Genomic DNA, 21,290 nt, shown 5'->3' on the forward strand with positions numbered 1-21,290 from the left:
TTGATGGGCTTCTTGCATTAGCTGTTACACTTGAATATGGGGCTGCTGCTGAAACATACAAGGACATGGGCTGGGAAGAGTTGGAAGGTGAACACTTTCAGATAACGGCTTCTCCACTACTTAGTGCATTTGGAAACCAGATATGCTTCTGGTGTGTGTTGGGAAATCAAATGTCACACTTTCATGGGAAGAATCCTAGAAAACTGATTTATGTTCTAGATATTTATTGCCACTGCTTGTTTCTTTAATAAAGTTTGGGAAGTGGAAAGTTAAAAAAAAATCTATGATTTGAGGCAATAAGTGATGTGAAGAAACCAAAGCTAGGGTGGGGACAAGGAATGGTGAGTCGAGTGAGTGCCTCTTCCTCCAGGGTGACCCCTTTCTCGGTTATCAGTGTAAGAAGGACTGAGAGACATTTCATGAAGCAGACAAAACCCCATGACTGCATGCACGTGACAGTGCGGATGGACTGGTTATTAAGCAATATCAACCTCAGTGGTTGATGTTTCACAGCTTCCCAGGGGTTTCTGTAACCTCCCATCTCCTTTGTTTGGGAAACTGCTCATTGTTGAAATGGGAGGCTGAGTTGTGACCATATCAGAATACTCCTTCTCACTATTTCATCACCAATAGAAGCTCATCAGTTAAGGCCATGTTGATTGTATCTTGAACTTGGATTAATATGGGGAAATAGAGTTACTAGTGCTATGGGCAAGAATAATAGAAGCAGAGAAGTGAGAAATTCTCAATGCATGCAAGGAAATGATGAAAGAAACGTTGAGATACATGGCGAATAGATGTGGAAATTCTCTGTCTAATGTGCATCCCAGATGGAGAAAATTGAGAGAACAGAGGATAGGTGTGAAATAATATAAAGAATTTCCCCTAAATGAATGGCAATGAAGGGAGATTTTGACTTTAACCTTGGAAGGATGCATTCGTTTTTTAAAAAAACCAATAATTTATTTTTTAAGGAATATAAATTTCATAAGTACAACTTTAGGAATATAGTTATTCTTCCCACCATACCTGCCCTCCCACCCACACTCCCACCCTTCCACCTCCTCCCTCTCCCCTTCCCAGTCCCGTTCTCCATTAAGATTCATTCTCAATTAACTTTGTGCACAGAAGACCAACTCTATACTAAGTAAAGATTTCAACAATTTGACACACATGCACACACACACAAAAAAACTGAGAACTAATTTTACAGTTAACTCTCATAATACAACTCACTGAGGACAGAGGTCCTACATGGGGAGTTAGTGCACAGTGACTCCTGTTGTTAATTTAACAATTAACATTCTTATGTATGATATTAGTGACCACCCAAGGTTCTTGACATGAGCTGCCTAGGCTATAGAAGCCTTTTGAATCCACAAACTCCATCAGTATTTAGACAGGGCCATAAGCAAAGTGGAAGTTCTCTCCTCCCTTTAAAGAAAAGTAGTCTTCTTTGATGGCCACTTCTTTCCGCTGGGGTCTCAGCCACAGTGTTTTGACTTTCCATGCCTGAAATGCTCTCATGGGCATTCTGATGTCCAGGTGTCACTTAAAGTGATTGTCATTCTATGAGTCTGCTGTGTGGACTGCTTCCCACATTGGAACATTCTCTCCTTTTTAATTCTATTATGATTACAAATACTTGATCCTATTTATATGATCACTTCAACACTTAATTATATCTATATGTTCATCACTTTAACACTTAATATAATCACTTTAACACTTAAGATAGCATTTTTACCATCCAGCTTAATGGGATTTGGGGCCCCATGACAAGTTTTTAAACTGTACCCTTAGAAGTAAGTCCATAGGAATGTATGTAGAACTATACAGCTTTACAGTTACAAACTTCCTCCTCCCTCTCTTATTCCTACTCTTATTTTTTACTGAGATGGAAGGATGTTTTCAAGACATGTGTACTGGATAGAGCAATTGGGTTTCCAGACTTAACCAGTAACAATTTAAAAATATAATCCTTGCTTAAACTTTTAAGTTCAATTCATGAATATTATTCTATTTTTAAGTCTAATAATTTTTTAAAATTTTATTTAAGGTATGCAAATTTCATGTATTTCATATGTACAGATTTAGGAACATAGTGATACTTCCTACCCTACCCTTCAAAATCTATTAATTTTAACACCCAATTTTAAGGAAACGTTATTGTTTTTAAAGACTTATTTATTTACTTGAGAAGCAGATTTACAGTTAGAAAGAGGGAGAGATATAAAGAGCAGTCTTCCATCTGATAGTTCACTCTCCAAATGGCTGCAATGGCTGGAGCTGAGCTAATCTGAAGCCAGGAGGTAGGAGCTTCTTCCAGGTCTCCCACATGGGTGCAGGTCTCCTACATGGGTGCAGGGGCTCAAGTACTTGGGCCATCCCTCAGAAATGGAGCACCTGGGACTTGAACTGGCACCTATATGGCAGAAGCTTAACCTACTACACCACAGTGTTGGCCTCCTTAAGGAGACTTTAATTTGGGGGCACAATTTAAAACTTAGATAATTAATTTCCCTTTAATCATTTTAAATTGTACTTAGGATTGAAATATTTTAAATATTATTCTTAAGTACTTCAATTAACTGACTCCCAAGTTTAATTAATTCCCAAGTTTTTAAGAGATTCTTACAAATCTAATATATTAAATTTAGAAATAAATGTGGCAATACTCGTGTTCTTAAACATTCCAAGAAACTTAGTGAGATTTCAAAAATCAACCACCAAAATTTGTTGCTCAATTACACATTTACAAATTGAGCTTTCAAGACTGAAGAGACAAACTAATTTTTAAAGTACAAATATCTAAAATGCTAAACATGTGCAATTCTTTATCACAAAATATCAATGGGATGGCCTTGATTCTCCTGAAAATTTATGTACTTAATCATAAGTCTATATATATGTTAAAGTAGGCTTACTATTAAGGAAGTGACTTGCTTATGTCAGGCAATGGTGGGACATACCTAGTTGGCTGGTGAGCTATCAGACCAGAGATACTGAATGCGACAGGATTCTTGGCAGTGGCCCCTAATGACACATCTGAGTCTTTTTTTTTTTTTTAACGGCACTTATTTCAATTTTTAAAATTTTAATTAGTCTTTAACAGATTAATTGTGATTTCTAGATATAGTTCTAAGAACATAATGATATTCCTTTTCTCCCTTCCACTCTTTTTCCTTTATTTTTGAGATAACATCTCACAAATAAAATATGACATGTTATCATATTTTAAAATTACATTACAGTAAAAAGGCTTAATACTTCACCAAATAAGCTTAGTAAGTAAATAGCTAAAAGACCCTAGTTTATAGAAAATGGCTATAAACAATAATTGAATGAAAAATGATCATTTTACCCATATACAGTATATTTTAAAGAAATCACAGATCATTAAAACTATAGTAGTATAACATTCTTAACCATTAGTTTAACAAAGTTATAAACATCTGAGTCTTATTTCCAGTTACATATCAAACCCACTGCACAGGTTGTTTCCCTGCCTTCCCTGTTCCTGAGTTGGAGTCATACTTTTCTGCTCACAAGAATCTGAAACTTCCACATGGGCTCTCATGTCACGTAATGGGATTTCATTACTCTTTAGCTTTCAAGAGATTTAAATGTATTTCTTTCTAAGTGTAAAGCCTTGAGAATCCTGCACTTTTCCATATGTATTTCCTATCTTATAGGACTACTTGATTGTATAGCTATTAAGATATTGTCCTATTGAATTCTAGGTCACTCTCTGTTCTTCCTCTTTTTTTTTTTTTTTTTTTTTAGTTTACAGCCTAAGTCTTTTTTTTTTTTTAACTTTTATTTAATAAATATAAATTTCCAAATTACAACTTTTGGAGTATAGCAGCTTTTTCCTCCCATAACCTCCCTCCCACCTCGAGGTCATTCTCTTTGAAGAGTAGTTCAAGCAATAGCTCCGAGATTGGATGCCATTATTTCTTAACATGTAATGTCTTAAAAAGGAGAGGCCATACGTATGAGGAGTCTTCAAAAAGTTCACAAAGAGAAGGGTCCTTCATCTAGGTCACAAAAGTGCTTACGAAGAGTTTGAATTATTCTTGTGAAGATCTTACATTTTAACTTACTAGTACTGTAGTCCATTGTTAGGCATCAAGTTGTGTCCCTGTCCCCAAATTCATATGTTGAAGTCCTAACTCCAGCATCTCAGAATGTGACTTATTTCGAAATTGTGCCATTTCAACATAATTCATGAAGATGAGACCATACTGGGGTAGGGTAGTCCCCAATCCAATATGACAAGTGTTCCTATATAAAGGGGAAAATTGTATATACACACACACACAGAGTGAGAGAGAGAGAGAAATACCAGGTGAATATCAAGGCAGAGGTTGGGGTGATGCAAGTCAAGGACCACCAAAGACTGGAAGCAAACCACCAGAGAGTAAAGGAGAAACAGGGAGAACATCTTTCCATAGCATATTCAAGGGCTACTCATGGCCCTGCCAATATCTTTGTCTTGAATTTCTAGCTGCTAGAATTGTGAGACAATGCATTTGTCATGTTTGAGCCTTTCAGTTTATGGTAGTTTGTTATAGCAGTCTTTGCAAATGAATACAGTCCCATTTCATTAGCATTAAGTTTTTTACAAGATTTGTTTATTTATTTGAGAGGCAGAGTTGCAGACAGAGAGAGAGAGAGGGAGAGAGAGAGGTCTTTCATCTACTGGTTCACTCTCCAAATGTCCCCAACAGCCAGAGCTGGGTCGATCCAAAGTCAGGAGCCAGGAGCCAGGAGCCAGGAGCTTCTTCCGGGTATCCGATGAGGGTGCAGGGACCCAAGCACTTAGGCCATCTTTTACTGCTTTCCCAGGCCATAGCAGAGAGCTGGATCAAAAGTGGAGCAACTGTCTTGAACTGGCACCCATATGGGATACTGACACCACGGGTGGAGGCTTAGCCTACTATGCCACAGTGCTGACCCCAGTATTAGTTTCTTTTTTTAAATTTATTTTGTTTATTTGAAAGACAGAGTTACACACACACAGAGAGAGAGAGAGAAAGAGAGAGAGAGAGAGAAAGAGAGAGAGAGAGAGAGAGAGACAGAAGGTCTTCCATCCTCTGGTTCACTCCCCAGATGGCCACAATGGTTGGAGCTGTGCCAATCTGAAGCCAGGAGCCAGGAGCTTCTTCCGGATCTCCCACTTGGGTGCAGGGGCCCAAGAACTTGGGCCATCTTCTACTGCTATCCCAGGCCATAGCAGAGAGCTGGATCAGAAGAGGAGCAGCCAGGACCAGAACTAGCGCCCAGGCAAAAGCCAGTAGCCAGGAATTCCATCCAGATCTCCCACATGGGAGGCAGGAACTCAAGTACTTGGGCCTTCCAGGTGCAATAGCAAGAAACTGGACCCATACACTCTGATATGGGGTGTGGGTGTCCCAAGCAGCTTAATCTGCTGTACCACAATGCCTGCCCCTAGCATTAGCTTTGAGCTTAATGTTTTTGATTTCAAAATAGGGCATGTGCTAGAGGTAGAGCATGGTATGCTGAAGATAATACATACAGCAAATGCCAGCAATGAAGATAAAGCTTGCCCAAGTTTATTGCCAATCATAAAGTACATTATCCTTGTTGTGAAACTGACTTGGTTATATACTTGTACTGTTTTATGGCTCAACCAGTTTGGCCAGTTTTCTGAATCAGTCTTTGTCATTTCAACATTTCTCAAGTAGGTAGCTTTTATGCTTGTGAATCATTTGTCAGCTAGTGGCTGCTGCACTTGTTATCCTTCACGTCCTCTAACGTTTTAAACACTGACTCTCTACCTCGTCCACAAACTCCTCTAGTGTCCTTGGGTGTGTTGAACCATTAATCATCATTCCAGGCATTATGGGCCTTCCTGTCTTGGAAAATGCAGGGTGATTATTGCAAAAAGGCCCCTGTATTAGTCACCCAGAGAACTAGAACCAATAGGATACATGTGTTAATACACACACACATGCACACACAAACATATGCACATATACACATAAATGTACACGTATATAAGGAGAGAGGGATTTTAAGGAATTAGCTTATGCAATTGTAGAGGCTGGCAAGTTCAAAATATGTGGGGTAGACTAGCAGGCTGGGGAGAGTTGGTACTGCAGTTCAAGTACAGAGGCAGTCTGCTGGTAAAATCCCCTCGTTCATCTGTTTCTACCAAGGCCTTTAACTAACTGACTGGTTGAGGCCCATCGGCTTTATACAGGGTAATCTGTTTTACTCCAAGTCTATCCATTTAAATGGTAAATGTTCATTCTCATTTTAAAATGCTGTCACAGAAACATTGATGGGCTGGCACTGTGGTGTAGCTCGGCATCCCCTATGGGTGTGGGTTTGAGACCTGGGTGCTTCACTCCTGATCCAGTTCCCTGCTAATGTGCCTGGGAAAGCAGTGGAAGATAGCCAAAGTGCTTGGGCCCCTGTATCCATGTGGGAGACCTAGAAGAATCTCCTGGCTCCTGGCTTCAGACCAGCCCAGCTCCAGCCATTGCAACCATTTGGGGGAGTGAACCAGCAGATGGAACATCTCTCTTTGTCTTTTCCTCTCTCTGTCTCTGTAACTCTGCCTTTCAAATAAATAAATAAATAAATAAATCTAAGAAAAGAAACAACTAAGCAAATGGAAAGATTTAGGATCTAGAATATAATCTCCTCACATTGTAAATGATAGTGCTATTTTATGCAGAACATTGAAAACATCAGCTATTCTTGTCTCAGCTACGACTTCCTATTACCACTTTCGGAAGGGCTAGGGTTGACACAGGAATACTTCTTTGCTGATGGTCTTGCTCAGCTGCCATGAACTCCAGGGTTGCCTTTCACTTCATTAGGACTTCTAGAAGAAAAATAAGAAGATCAAACTATTTCCTGTATTACGTCTCTCAAAGCATGGTTGACCATTATCTCTGCCCCAGCTCAGACTTTGGAGATGAAGAAGGGAAGGAATCAAAGAGGAGAAAACAGGGAAATAAACAAAAAAGGAACAAGTCAAAAGAGACAGGGGGAGGGATGGAGCAAGATGCAGATGTAAATTTAAAACTAAAAAGAAAAATTTCTTTTCTTTCATGTTTTGGAGCACTCGTGAATCCGAGTCTGGTGTTTTCTATGGAACATTCTGTAGTTTCACAGACAACAGACTACTACTGGCGTTAAAGGAGTTACTTTCCACACAAAAGTGCTGGTTTCCCCTGCAGAAGGCAGTTAGCCCTTGAGGCCCTATCTGGAACACCTGGCTCTGGGAAGAGTAGGAAGCACCTGGAGAACAAAGGCCTACAGAGCCAAGTGGGAAGGGTCAAAGAAAGCCAGTCACCTGGTGACTTCCTTCTCGTCTGGAGAAGCTTTTTTGATCCCTTTCTCTCTGCCCTCTGGTGATGACCATGTTAGAAACTGAGGGTGGTGGTGCTGTGTAGACAAGTAGGGGATTTCTCTCTCAGTAGTTGCTCAGAGTTGTAACTGTGAAGAGGTAGCAAATGCCACTGGAGAAGCTCAGAGGCTTGGCTCGTAGGGGCCATAGGTGGGAAGGTTGAGCTTGGCCTTTGTCATCAATGCACAGGAGGTCATCAAGTTGCTTTCCTGGTTCTGAACCCTAAACGGGGTCATAGTGTAGACAGCAGGGAAAGAAAGGGGATTTCAGAGCGTCTGATACTTCTGGGTATAAGTTCACTAAAATATATTAATAAGTCAATAAAATAAAACTAAGAGTGGTTTTACAGATGAGAGAAATACAAGCTCCCAGTGAATATTAGCAGGCTTATCTGGCAATCTGCAAAGACATGAGATTTCTTTAAACATTAAGGAATTTCCTATGAAGCAAAAAGGCCATGTAATGTCTTGCCATTTGCTAGTTTGCTGGATTCAATTCTTTGGGAAAATCACCTCGGAGTAGTGGTTACTAAACTATAGCAGGCATAAAATTCCCTATAAGAGGACTTGTAAAACACAGATTGAGGGGTTCAGGCCAGGAGTTTCAGATTCAGCAGGCTTCCTATTTCATCTAATTGGTTATAATCTGCTTTAAGTATTATTTATTATCTATGACAACACTGATTATTAGATAATCATTTATTAGTAAATTTATGTTATTTATTTTAATGACTAAATTTATTAATTATAATTATGCTTACTGATAAACATTGTTTATCTCATTAATGAACTTTTTGAAAGGCAGAGTGAGAGAGAAGGAGAGACACAGAGAGAGATCTTCCATCTGCTGGTTTACTCCCCAAATGACTGCAATGACTGGGCCAGGCCAAAGCCAGGAACTTGGAACTCCACCTGGGTCTCCATTTGAGTGGCAGGGGCCCAAGCCTTTGATCTATCTTCTGTTATTTTCCCAGGTGCATTCACAGGGAGCTGGATCAGAAGTGACACATGGAACTAGCCTTAAAAATTGTTTATTTTGATGCTCAAATTGTCCATTTGCAATGGGGAAGAATGGTCAAGCCAGATTTTCTACCTAATGTATACTCATTGTACCTGGCGCTCTGCTCAAGAAATTCCTTCTTTTTCTTGGACTCTGCCTTTTGGAAAAATAAGTATATCTTCCAAAAAAAACAAAAACAACAACAACAAAAAAACCCTCTCCTGAAGGCATAAGTGGCATAATTAAATGTGATTGTCCTTCATTTTAACATTTCCTCCAAGTCCTACAGAGAGCTTCGAAGACCCCTTGTCCTGAACCAGTTCTGATACACTGAAGGCACTCATGGGTTGGAAGGATGGAGACAGCGTCCAGAGCAGACGAGTGTATCTGCATTCCTTGCGTGACAAGGAGAAGAGTGTGCATTATCTGTCTGTCATAGAGGATGGGGAAGGAGTAGGAGAAAAGGTTGTGGGCTCCTCAGCAGGAGAGCCAGAGCTGCAGCTGCAGAGGGATGCCAGTTGGCAGTCAGAGCCAGTGCGAACTTCCCAGGGCTGCCATAGCAGAGTACAGCCATGTGTCACTTACCCACAGGGACACGTCCTGAGACAATTTCACCATTTCCTGAGATGATTTCACCATTGTGTGGACACCATAGAGTATACTTACAGAAGCTTGGATGGCATAGCCATCTCCACACCTAGGCTAGATGGAATTTATATTATAGATATGTGGGCCTGCACCCAGGACCACAATGAAAACAACGTGGGATTGAATCACACACAAAGGAAGCTGGTGTTGTGGCATAGCAGGTTAAGCCACCACCTATGACATCAGCATCCCATATGAGTTCTTGTTGCTTCACTCCCAACCCAGCTCCCAGCTAATGCACCTGGGAAAGCAGCAGAAGATGGCCCAAGTACTTAGGTCCTGTACCCACATGGGAGACTTAGAAGAAGCTTCTGATTCCCGGCTTCAGCCTGGCACAATCATTTGGGGAGTGAACAAGCAGATGGAAGATTCTCTCTCTCTCTCTCTCTCTCTCTCTCTCTCTGTCTTTCTCTCTCTGTGTGTGTGAGTGACCCTCTCTCTCTAACTCTGCCTTTCAAATAAATAAAAAATAAATCTTAAAAAAAATCAAACACAAGAGAAATGATCAACCAAAGGATGGAGTAATCATCAGGTTATGTGAAGCTGGTGCCAGCATCAAACACTTTCCCTGGAAGCTTATGTTTAATAAGTAGAAAGAGTATATTCTAAAATGATCATAAAAGTATAGTAAATACATAAACCAGTAACATAGTCATTTATTATCACGATCAAAGATTATGCAGTGCACATAATTGTATGTGCTATGCTTTGATGACTGGCCAGGTAGGTTTGTTTACATCAACAACAACCCAAACATGTATGTTAGGATGCCTGTGATGACATCTGTAAGTCAAGGGAAATTTTTTTCTAAAGATTTATTTTATTTGTTTGAAAGGCAGAGTGAGAGAGTGATAGGGAGAGAGACAGAGAAAGAGATCTTATATCAGTTGGTTCACTCCCCCTAGATGTCCAAAATGGCCAGGGTTGGATCAGGCTGAAACCAGAAGTCTGGAACTCCATCTGGGTCTCCCACTTGGGCACTTGGACCATCTTTTGCTGCTTTCCCAGGTGCATTGCAGGGAACTGGATTGGAAGTGGAGCAGCTGGGACTTGAACCAGTGATCTGATATGGTAGGCTGGCATTGCAGGAGATTGCTTGAACCCCTGTGCCACAATGCCAGACTTAGTGATAGAAAATTTTCAACTCTATCATAATCTTATTAGACCATTGTCATATATTTGGTCCATCCTTGACTGAAACTTTGCTGTGCAACTTGTGACAAACTTGGCAGCTTAAAGGACAGAAACCTCTTGTAGTCTAGAAGTCTAAAATCAAGGTGTTAAGAGGACTGGTTCCTTCTGAGGACTCTGAGGGCAGGATCGGTACCAGGCCTCTTTCCTTGGCCTACAGATGGCCGTTGCCATGGGTTGGGTATGGTTTAATTGTGTATACCCACCAAGGTCCATGTGAGTGAAGGGGTGGTCCCCAGTAGCAGATTTAGAAGGTGGTCGAGCCTTTAAGAGGCCCCTTTAAGGGGCCAGCCCTGGGGTGTAGCAGGTTAAGCCACCATCTGCAGTGCTGGCCTCCCATATGAGTGCCCATTCAAGTCCCAGCTGTGCCACTTCTGATCCAGCTCCCTGCTAATGCTTTTGGGGAAGCAGCAGAGAATGGCCAAGTGCTTGGACTCCTGCACCTGTGTGGGAGACCTGGAAGGAGCTCCTGGCTCCTGGCTTCAGACAGGCCCAGTTCCAGCCATTACAGCCATCTGGGGAGTGAACCAGCACTTGGAAACTGTCTCTCTTCTCTCTGTAACTCTTTCAAATAAGTAAATAAATCTTAAAAAATAAAAAAAGCAGAGGTGAGGTCCAGGTCATGGAGGGCATGCCCTCGGAAGCTAGACTTCATTCTCTGGGACCCCTCAGGTTCTATCTATTATAACCAGGGCAAGAAGCCTGGCCTCACTCAGCTCTCCGTGCTCTGGTTCCAGGTGTAACCACTTGCCTGCTCTGGCATGCGCTCTCACTGTTGCTGTGCGCCCCGATGTGATGCAGCCACCAGGTGGCCCTTGCCGAGCCTGCGCCATGCTGTTTGAACTTGGAGCCTCCAGAACGTGAGCTAAAGCAATCTCCTTTCTTTGTAAGTGATTTGACTCTGGTGTTTTCTTTGGGAGATGAAAAGCCGATAGATACAGTTGTCTTCTCCCTGTGTCTCTCCATATCCTCTAGGCACACCTGCGTCAAAATTTCCTCTACTTACAAGGACCCGCCATGTCGGAAGAGGGCCCTGCTCGTAATCTCATTTTAGCTTGATTACGTCTATAACAACCTTATCTCCAAAGAAGGCCACATTTTGAGGCACTGGGGGTTAGGACTTGAACGTGTGAATTTTGGAGGACTACAGTTCAGTTTGCAACAGTTGTTTTTTTTTTTTTTTTTTAAACAGGCAGAGTGGATAGTGAGAGAGACAGAAAGGTCTTCCTTTTTGCCATTGGTTCACCCTCCAGTGGCCGCTGCGGCCAGCGCATTGAGCTGATCCAAAGCCAGGAGCCAGGTGCTTCTCCTGGTCTCCCATGTGGATGCAGGGCCCAAGCACTTGGGCCATCCTCCACTGCCCTCCCGGGCCATAGCAGAGAGCTGGCCTGGAAGAGGGGCAACTGGGACAGAATCCAGTGCCCCAATCGGGACTAGAACCCGGTGTGCCGGCGCCGCAAGGTGGAGGATTAGCCTGTTAAGCCACGGTGCCGGCCTAACAGTTGGGTTCTAATGCTGGGGTTTAGTGCCTTTCAAAACTCACCTGGTGCCCATGTACCCATCCAACAGCCACAAGTGTCAAAATGTAGGCTCCTTAAAGAAACACAAACACCAGAATGACACATGGCTATTGCTGTTTATCCTCAAGAAGGTATTTGTGTTGCCTGAAACACCTGCTCATCTACCTTGGCCAGATCCTTTAAAGCAAAAGCACAGGAAGCCAAGCCATGGATGACCACCAGGATTCACTGCCTTCCTGATCTCCTCTTCCTTTTTCTCATTTACTTATCACTGCTGCTTGGCTGCATACTCACCCTTTGGCCCTCTTGGCTAGCCCCTCCCCTTCTGCTTTATTGCCCTAAGTTGTCTTTTCCCTCGCTACCAGTTCACCTCTTTTCTCTTTCGCTGGAGGATGAGGATATTTACAAGCAGACAATGCACCTTTTAGGAGGTGATTTGAACCTCCTCCTCAAACATCCGAAAGAAGGGGGGATATCTCCCTTCCTGTGACAGAGCATTGAAAGGAGGGATGAGTTGCATTTTTTAGAATGGTTTCTGATTAAACTTCTTGACTTAAGGAGAAGCGAAGTCAGTTGTCTTTCCCCAAGGAGCAGATTTGTGGCTTGGCCTCACTATGGTTTCCTGCCGTGCCTGCAACCCCAGGCTGCTGGTGGCCCTTGTGTTTGGGTTGCTGATGACCATCGTTCTGGGGCTGGCCATCTGGAGGCTCGTGATCAGGATCCAGAGAGGTAATGGCTTCCTGCTACATTTATCTCAGAGAGAAAGAAGGCATTGAGCCTCTGTCCTGTTGCCTGACTACCACTACTGGAAAGTTCCTAGTCGTTTGATGGCTGGAGGGTGGTTGTATATATGACGGTGTATGTGTGCCTGTGAATGGGCAAGGGGAAGAATAGCATGGTTGAATTGGCTTCTTCTTCTTCTTCTTTTTTTTTTTTTTTAAGGGAAAGGGTTTACTGGGGGAAACCCAACAGACTATAGGGAAGGGGTGAAGAAGAAAAAGAGGAGAGTGAGAGAGCGAGAGAGCGAGAGACAAAGATCAGGAGATGGAGAGAAAGAGAGCCACGTGTTCAGGAACAGGTCCTTTTAAAACTTTGCTGGGGGGCGGGCAGGGTGAATTGGCTTCTTTATGCTCTTAACTCCTGGCTGAATTGATAGTGTAATAACAAAAATCATTAGTAACAGATGTTTTGGCTTGTTTGGCAAATTCTAGAAAGGTAAATAATTATGGGCATACATATGTACTTGCATACACGATCAAACATGTGTGGAATGGAATTGTGTTTTGAAAAGAAAAGCTTAGTCATCTTTTTTTTTTTTTTTTGTATACAGAAGATCAGTTTAGTATATATTAGGTAAATGCTAAGTAAACTCAAAATGTCCCACTTTCCAGGTGTAGAACATTACCCGAAAATTAAAATCATTAAACAATGATTTTTTTTTTCTCCCTGGTGATTCAAGAAACATTTTCAGGTTCCCTGCTGTGTACCAGCAGTGACATGGGAAAGGCAGACAAGGGAGGGGTAGTTTTGTATAAAACAAGGATGTTCAAGAAAAACTCTGGGGAACTAAGAAACTCAAAAATCCCAAGACTGGTTCCTTTAGGTTGCAGAGGTTCTCCACAAAGGGATTCCAAGTTGGATGTGCTGTAGAAACAGTTTCTACAGAAGCTGGGTAAATAGGGATAACACATGCCAGTCAAGAGAGCTGCAAGACAGGCATCGGAGCAGGAGGGTGGGGGTAGCAGGCAGGAGCACAGTATGTGGCTGCAAAGATCCATTGTTGAGGACAACAGGGGTCAAATCCATTGACTGCTGATGGGGTGCTGGTAACTGGGAATGGGTCTGCTCCTCTCCCCCAAATAACAATATTTACAGGATACTATATTAATAGAATTTAGAAAAGTAGAAAATGTATCAGAATCAAAATAATAAAATTTAAGCTCAGGAAAAATGTGATTTTGCTTGGTTAAGGTTTGTGTAAAATAGTTTAATTCACATTTAAAAAATTATGAACTAGGTGTTTTGCCTTGTTAGGGCTGCTAAATTTGTGAGATTTCATTTAAGGGGTCCATACTTACGAAGTCTTTTCTTCCTTCTTCTTTTCCTTTTACTTGTGACACCTAACTTATAAAAGACACAGTTACCAGGGCTGGCCCTGTTACTGTAGTGGGTAAAGCTGCTGCTTGCAGTGCCGGCATCCCACATGTGCACCAATTCAAGTCTGGGCAGCTCCTCTTCCAATCCAGCTCCCTGCTAATGGCCTGGAAAAGCAGCAGAAGATGGTTCAAGTGCTTGGACCTCTGCAGCCACGTGGGAGACCTGGAGGAGGCTCCTGGCTGCTGGCTTTGGATCAGCCCAGCTCTGGGTGTTGCAACCATTTGGGGAGTGAACCAGCAGATGGAGGATCTCTCTCTCTCTCTCTCTCTCTCTTTTTCTGCCTTTCAAATAAATACATCTTTAAAAAAAAGATACAGTTACACTAAGTCTGATAAAACAAAGCCCAAAGAACAGAAACCACATAAGGAAGAGGGCTGGGTGAGAGAGGGAAGGCTATAATAGTTAAAGTTTATGGGGAGTTGCTTAAAATAAATACAAAAACATATCTTTGGGATTCCTGACCCAAAAGAATAGTCAGTAATGAAAATCTCAATGGAAGCACACCAGCTCCTTAGAAGAATCATTTTGCCTTGCTCTGCTTTTTTCAATTGATTTTTTATAAAAAGAGCTTTCCCTCAGTTTTCTGGTAAACTTTTTTTTTTTTTTTCAGGAAAAGGAGACAGTTACCATTATCATTTAAAGAAAAAGACAGAAAGACTGGTTCTGTTTGTTGTTGCTACTATACCTTGCGCAGTTAGTGCAGAGTGCATCTTGGTGGGTACATTCTGTTCTATTCCATTTTATCCCCTTCTACTCACTGTGCTCCTGTCTACTCCACTGCTTTCTTCCCATCAAATCTCATGCAGTTGTTGAATGTTCTCACTTGGGTCCCTATGTGGGATAGAGATGAATTGCTTTTAAATTTATTTTTTAATGGTGTGAGAGGCCCTGCATATTTGTGAAACTGTTGAGAACTATGAATGTCATAAATATACTTTATTTTATGAGAGAGAGAGAGAGAGAGAGAGAGAGAGAGAGAGAAACTCTTTCATTGCTGCTTCACTTCCCAAATGCCTGCAACAGCCAGAGATGAGTTGGGGCCAAAGATGGATGCCAGAAATTCAATCCAGGTCTCCCACATAGGTGATAGGAATCCAATCTCTTGAGTCATCACCACTGCCTACAAGGTCTACTTTAGAAAGAAGCTGGAATCAGGAGCTGGAGTCGGGAGTCAAACCAAGGAACTCTGATATGGAATACGAGTGTCTTCACTGGCGTCATGACCTCTAGGCTAAATGCCCCACTATGAATGTTTTATTCAGAAAAATACACATAAGCACATAAACATAAAATTGTGTGATAATTTTATTGCATTCAAAATGTCAATACAAACAAAATATGTAAATTATGTTTCTCATTTTTATTTTTATTTTTTATGAAAAAGTAATGACCTCTGAAAAATAGAGAAAAAAATTTTGCTCTGAGTAAATTTCAATGAGAAATTAGTTATTTGGCAACACGGTAAAGTTTTTTTTTTTTTTTAAAAAGGTTTATTTTATTTATTTGAAAGACAGAATTACAGAGTGCGGGGAGAGATAGAGAGATTTTTCCATCTTCTGGTTTACTCCACAAATGGCCATAACCGCCAGAGCTGGGCCAGGCAGAAACCTGGAGCCAGGAATCTCTTCCAGGTCTCCCACATGGATGCAGGGGCCCAAGCACTTGGGCCATCTTCTGTTGCTTTCCCAGGTTCATTAGTAAGGAGCTGGATTGGAGGTAGAGCCACCAGGACTTGAGCCTTGCCCATATAGGATGCTGGTGTTGCCCGGTTAGGTTAAGGCAGTGGCTTAACCTGCTATGCCACAACATCAGCCATGAGAGTGACCCTTACTGTGACAATATGTATGTTATTTATACATTTAATTATAATGCTTACAATTTCAAATATTAATTCAGTCTTCTAGGTACTATACTAAAAACTTCACATACCCTGTCTCCTTTAATCTTGACAACCACCTTTGAGGCAAATATTATATCTGTGTTGCAAATGGGGAAACTGACCATTTTTGTGTTTCTATATTAGCTAGAAAGCATTGGGTCTAGACTTGAACTAAGATCATTCTGACTTCATCATTTGTGGTCTGAATGCCCACACTATCTGCCGCTCTGAAGGGAAGCCCTCGGTAACCCCAGTCCATCAATTCATGTTTTCTTTCTGAGGCAACAATGGTAGAAAGCCCTGATGAATTAGATCTACAGTAAGCAGTGGAATCAGAGCCTTCTGTGGTTCTGCCAGGTTAAGTTGGGCTGTTTGGGAAGTCACATGTCTTCCAGTCAATCAGATCTAGATTATTTGTGGTTTTTATAGAATGTACATTAGTATTCATACTTCAGTTTTAAGGTTTTCTGAGTCTTCAAATGGTATCTATAGTTTTTTATTTTATTTTATTTTATTCTGTGGTTTAACTGCCATGGCTTTGCCACCTTCTCTAAGGTTGTGCCAAAGTGCTTCCTCCAGCTTTATCAAGTCCTATAGTTGTCTGGTTTTCTATATCAGAACAGCAAAAGAAAAAGCATTGTCTGACAGTATTCACCCTGGTTAATGCCTTTCATGGAAAGACTTCTGAAATTCATTCAGCCCCAAACATCTACTAGTCATTCAAAAAAGCCAAGTGGCTCAACTTAGTCTTAAGTATTCTGAGTGTGTGTTTTCCTTTTTGTTTTTTAAAATGGGCCATTGATTTAAATGTCAAACAAGCACTTCAAGGCATGACATATAAATGACTGTGCGTAGTACAGAACACTTGTTTATTCTGCTCCTATTTCTTAATAAGATGTCTTGTTAATAGGTCATGGCTGAGGGCTTTGGTTCTGAGAAAGGTGATAGCATTTCATGAGAGCAGACAAGATCTGACTCAGAAACGCTTGAATATACTTATCATTTTTATATGCTATTGACAGATACATTAAATAATAATGATCTTTTTGTCACCAAAAAATTGCACAATGAGATATATTGCCAAGTACAATACTTTCTCCTTCTATGCTCCCAGGAATAAGATTTCCTGTCTAGTTAAGTTTTGCTTGACAAAGGAATTTTTCAAAACTATTCATGACTTTTGCAGTTTCCAAAGGTACACAGAATTGAAGTTCTGCTCTGACAATGTCAGCTTGCCTAGCTCACTCTTCATTTAGAGTCTCACGTGATGATCTAGATATTACATTGACTGTCACTGCCTCAAAGAGACCTTTCTTACCCATTCAGTGGAAGTTGTCCCATTTTTTTCTCTTTTACATTAATTTTTAGTAGCTTTCACCACTGATAATTTCTTGCTTATTTGCTTACTGTGTGATTGCCTGTCTCCCTGTTTCTAAAATGAAAGCTCCAAGAGAACAGGGAGCTGATTTATTAACTTGCATTGCTTGCACCTAGGTTATAGTTGTCAACACATAGCTAATGAGTAAATGATAGAACCACATGGAAACCATAAATTGAACTGTTTTAATCCATTGGGGCTGCTAAAACATAAAACTATAAACTAGGTATTTTATAAACAACAAAATTTAGGCCGGCGCCGTGGCTTAACAGGCTAATCCTCCGCCTTGTGGCGCCGGCACACAGGGTTCTAGTCCCGGTTGGGGCGCCGGATTCTATCCCGGTTGCCCCTCTTCCAGACCAGCTCTCTGCTATGGCCCAGGAAGGCAGTGGAGGATGGCCCAGATGCTTGGGCCCTGCACCCGCATGGGAGACCAGGAGAAGCACCTGGCTCCTGGCTTCGGATCAGCAAGATGTGCTGGCTGCAGCGGCCATTGGAGGGTGAACCAATGGCAAAAAGGAAGACCTTTCTCTCTGTCTCTCTCTCACTATCCATTCTGCCTGTCAAAAAATAAAAAAATAAATAAATAAAAAAAAACAACAAAATTTATTTTTCACAGCTCTGGAGGCTGGAAAGTCTGAGATCAAGGCACTAGCAGCTTCAGCATCCGGCAAGGGCTTGCTTCTTGGTTGAAGACAGTATCTTCTTGCTGCTGCTTTATAGGGCAGAAGAGAGGAGCGGTGGTCTCTTCAGCCTTAAGGGGCTGAATCCCATTTCTTAGGCTCCACCCTCATGACCTAATCATCTGATAAAAGCCCTACCTCCTAAGACCCTCATATTGGGGATTAAGTTTCAACAGATGGGTTTTGGAAGGATACAAAAATACAGTTTGTACCATATACTTTGAGTTGTGAAATAACATAACTATAATTGCTTGTAATTTTCTTCAAAATAGTAAGAGCAATTCAATCCTGTGTTTGTTAAGAAAGATACTATTTTAGGAAAGTGGACTTTTTTTTGGTTAAGGAAGACAAATTTAGTTTTCTTCCTTTGTTCCGAGCTATGTGACAAAGGTCTAGGACCCTCGGTGTATATAGCCTTAATTAATTATGTGATCAGCAACTTGTATGATGCTCTTATATTGTGGGAAATCTATGTTTTTCTTGACCAATGTTCTTTTCACATTGGGTATTCTTTGTAGAAGAACATCCACCTTATCTGGTATATTATCAGAATGGACAGACATAAGGCACTCCATCTCTGTTGGCTTTGTGCTTCTAGTAACAGGAAGTTTGCAACACAACAAACAATGTGACTTTTAGGTGTCCCATCATGCTTGATGATGAAAGTAAAATACAAATATAATTAAGCCTTAGTGTATTCCTTTCTTTTGGTGTTCTCCTACTTGAGGAAAGCCTGATGTAAGCAGACAGATGTCCATGATCATAATGGTAGGGCATGGTTTCTTTAATTCCTAAAAATGAGAAGGAATCTTCACCTCAAAACACATTAGCAATGCTATTATGCTTTATTCTATCACATCCTGTGCCTCTCCAGGCTCATAGAGTTTCCTGCTCTCTGCCATCATGACTGTTTCTCCCACCCCCCCTCCAGAGAGTCTAACCTTTGTTCCCTTCCCCAGGACACACCTATTCCTCAAACTACCAAAAGATTCCAGTAGGTTCAATGTTTCCAAACTCCAAGGTCAGATTTCATAGCACTGATAGTTCTTACACAACGTTAAATGTGAGTTTTCAGGAAAGCTGCAGAGTTTATGGTTTCGTAGATACTTGGCTTTCATTTCACTTAATGATAGTACTTCCTGTAGAGGCAAACTTGATAATAAATCTAATTCATGTGGCTTTTCCTGGAGGACAGCTGCACTTGGAGGTTAAAAAAAAAGTCCAGGGAAGTGTTTTCTCTTTGGAGGGCATTGGGTTTTGATGCAGCTGTTGAGCTCTTCAGCTTTTTTTTTTTTTTTTTTTTTTTTGACAGACAGAGTGGACAGTGAGAGAGAGAGAGAGAGAGAGAGAGAAAGGTCTTCCTTTACCGTTGGTTCACCCTCCAGCGGCCGCTGCGGCCGGCGCACAGCGCTGATCCGAAGCCAGGAGCCAGGTGCTTCTCCTGGTCTCCCATGGGGTGCAGGGCCCAAGCACTTGGGCCATCCTCCACTGCACTCCCGGGCCATAGCAGAGAGCTGGCCTGGAAGAGGGGCAACCGGGACAGGATCGGTACCCCGACCAGGACTAGAACCGGGTGTGCCGGCACTGCAAGGCGGAGGATTAGCCTATTAAGCCATGGCGCCGGCCAGGTCTTGGATATTTTTATATTAACTTCTGGAGATGGCAACCTCTGTTAGGTCTTTGATGTCAATCATTGCTGAAAATCTACTATAAAATATAGTGGCTAACAGTGTGGATGTGGGGAGAGAAAAATGTACCTGACTGGGGGATATAGCTCTCTGGGCTTAAATCCCAATGCTACCACTGGCTAGTGGAGTAAATTTACTCAACATTTCTGTGCCTTGTTTTCCTGTTTATTTTAGTAATAATGTTGAACTCTATCTCATGGGTCTGTTATGAGGACTAAATGAGTTAATGCATTTGAAGTTTTAATATGATGCACATTGTAAGCACTCAATTTTGACAACTCTTCCATTTTATGAATTTTTAGACAATTGAATACAGAGCATAGTTTTCTTCACTCTTGAAATTATACTTTAGATAGATATCATTGACCTGGACTGGACCTTTGGATTGAGATTCGAATTATCAAACTAAAAGTCTACAAAAAGTTTAATCGTTAATTTCGATTGACTAGGTCCAAGCAGAAACAGAAACTGTTCTAAGAATGACCATATCCTCCTACATCTACTTTTCAATGATTGTGCTATACTCCACCACCAGGGAAAAAACTTGCTTAAATATATAACTAGGTAGCTAATATTGAGCAATGTTGACTTTACATAAAGACAATGTATTTTTATTTGTATACAGCTTTCAGTTAAAAATGTAATTTATTTATTTGATAGAAAAGGGGGGGAGAAAGAGAGAGAGAGAGAGAGAGAGAGAGAGAGAGAGAGAGGCACTCCCATCTGTTGGTGTCCTCCTCGAATGCCTGCAATAGCCAGGACTGGACTAAAGCCAGGAGCTGGTAACTCAGTCTGGGTCTCCCACTTGGATGGCAGGAACCCAAGTACTTGAGCCATCACCAGCTTCCTTCCAGGGTGCACATTAGCAGGAAACTGGAATCAGGAGCAGAGCTAGGACTTGAACCCAAGCACTCTGATTGGATATGCTAGTGGCATCTCAGTAAACCAAATGCCTGCCACAGGTGTTTTGTTGTTGTTTATTTTAAATCAATTTCCTTAAATATCACCCTCTCATTTAAGTGTCAATTTTTACCGTCATCCAACTGTCTGAAATTTCTGATCTGGAATGAATGGCAGATGCCTGGATTCTATACTCCAAAAGATTGAGCCAGATGCATGATTCCCCACCACTTATTCCATCTGACTTAACAGATCCCAATTTTGCCTAATTTAGGAGAAGAAATTTTTATTTGGAATCTTCAATTTTATTTTATTTTTTAAAGCACAATATGTGTGTTTCATAGAAGTTCTGCATTTAATCTTCCAATATGTGTAGTAAAAATATTGAAAAATGAGCTACTATTTATTAACCCATTACTTATCAGAACTTAAATGAATGTAGGGGAGCCTGTGTTTGCCACAGCAGTAAAGATAGTGCTTGGGATGCCCATATCCCATATCACAGTGCCTGGGTTTGACTCCTGGCTCCATTCCCAGTTCAAATTTCCTGCTAAGGTGCAGCCTGGGAGGCTGCAGATGACAGCTCATGTAGTCGGGTTTCTATCACCCATATGAGAGAACAGCTTCTGGTTTCAGCCTCGGATGTTGCAGGTATTTGGACAGTGAATTACTAGATGGGAGATTTGTTTCTGTCTCTCTGCCTTTCATGCAAACAAATAAACATTTTTTTTGAAATCCATGGAAATTGGAATTTATGTTCCTATTATGGATGCTCAAGCAAAATGAAGCTGCTCTGTGAGAGGGAGAAGGAAATCTGAGTCCAGTACCTGCTCAGCTAGCAATTAATTACTGGTCTGGAC

General features: G+C 41.4%; 1 protein-coding gene across 1 annotated transcript in view; it reads left to right on the plus strand.

Annotated features, from left to right (window-relative positions):
- The first annotated feature begins 12,359 nt into the window (after positions 1-12,359).
- ADGRG7 (adhesion G protein-coupled receptor G7) overlaps positions 12,360-21,290 on the plus strand; it is an 87,695-nt gene continuing 78,764 nt past the window's right edge. Inside the window, exon 1 of the mRNA XM_062176351.1 lies at positions 12,360-12,474. Coding sequence (XP_062032335.1) covers positions 12,360-12,474 — 115 coding nt within the window. The remainder of the gene's footprint in view (positions 12,475-21,290) is intronic.

This window comes from Lepus europaeus, chromosome 2, assembly GCF_033115175.1.
Source record: "Lepus europaeus isolate LE1 chromosome 2, mLepTim1.pri, whole genome shotgun sequence".
Taxonomy (NCBI): domain Eukaryota; kingdom Metazoa; phylum Chordata; class Mammalia; order Lagomorpha; family Leporidae; genus Lepus; species Lepus europaeus.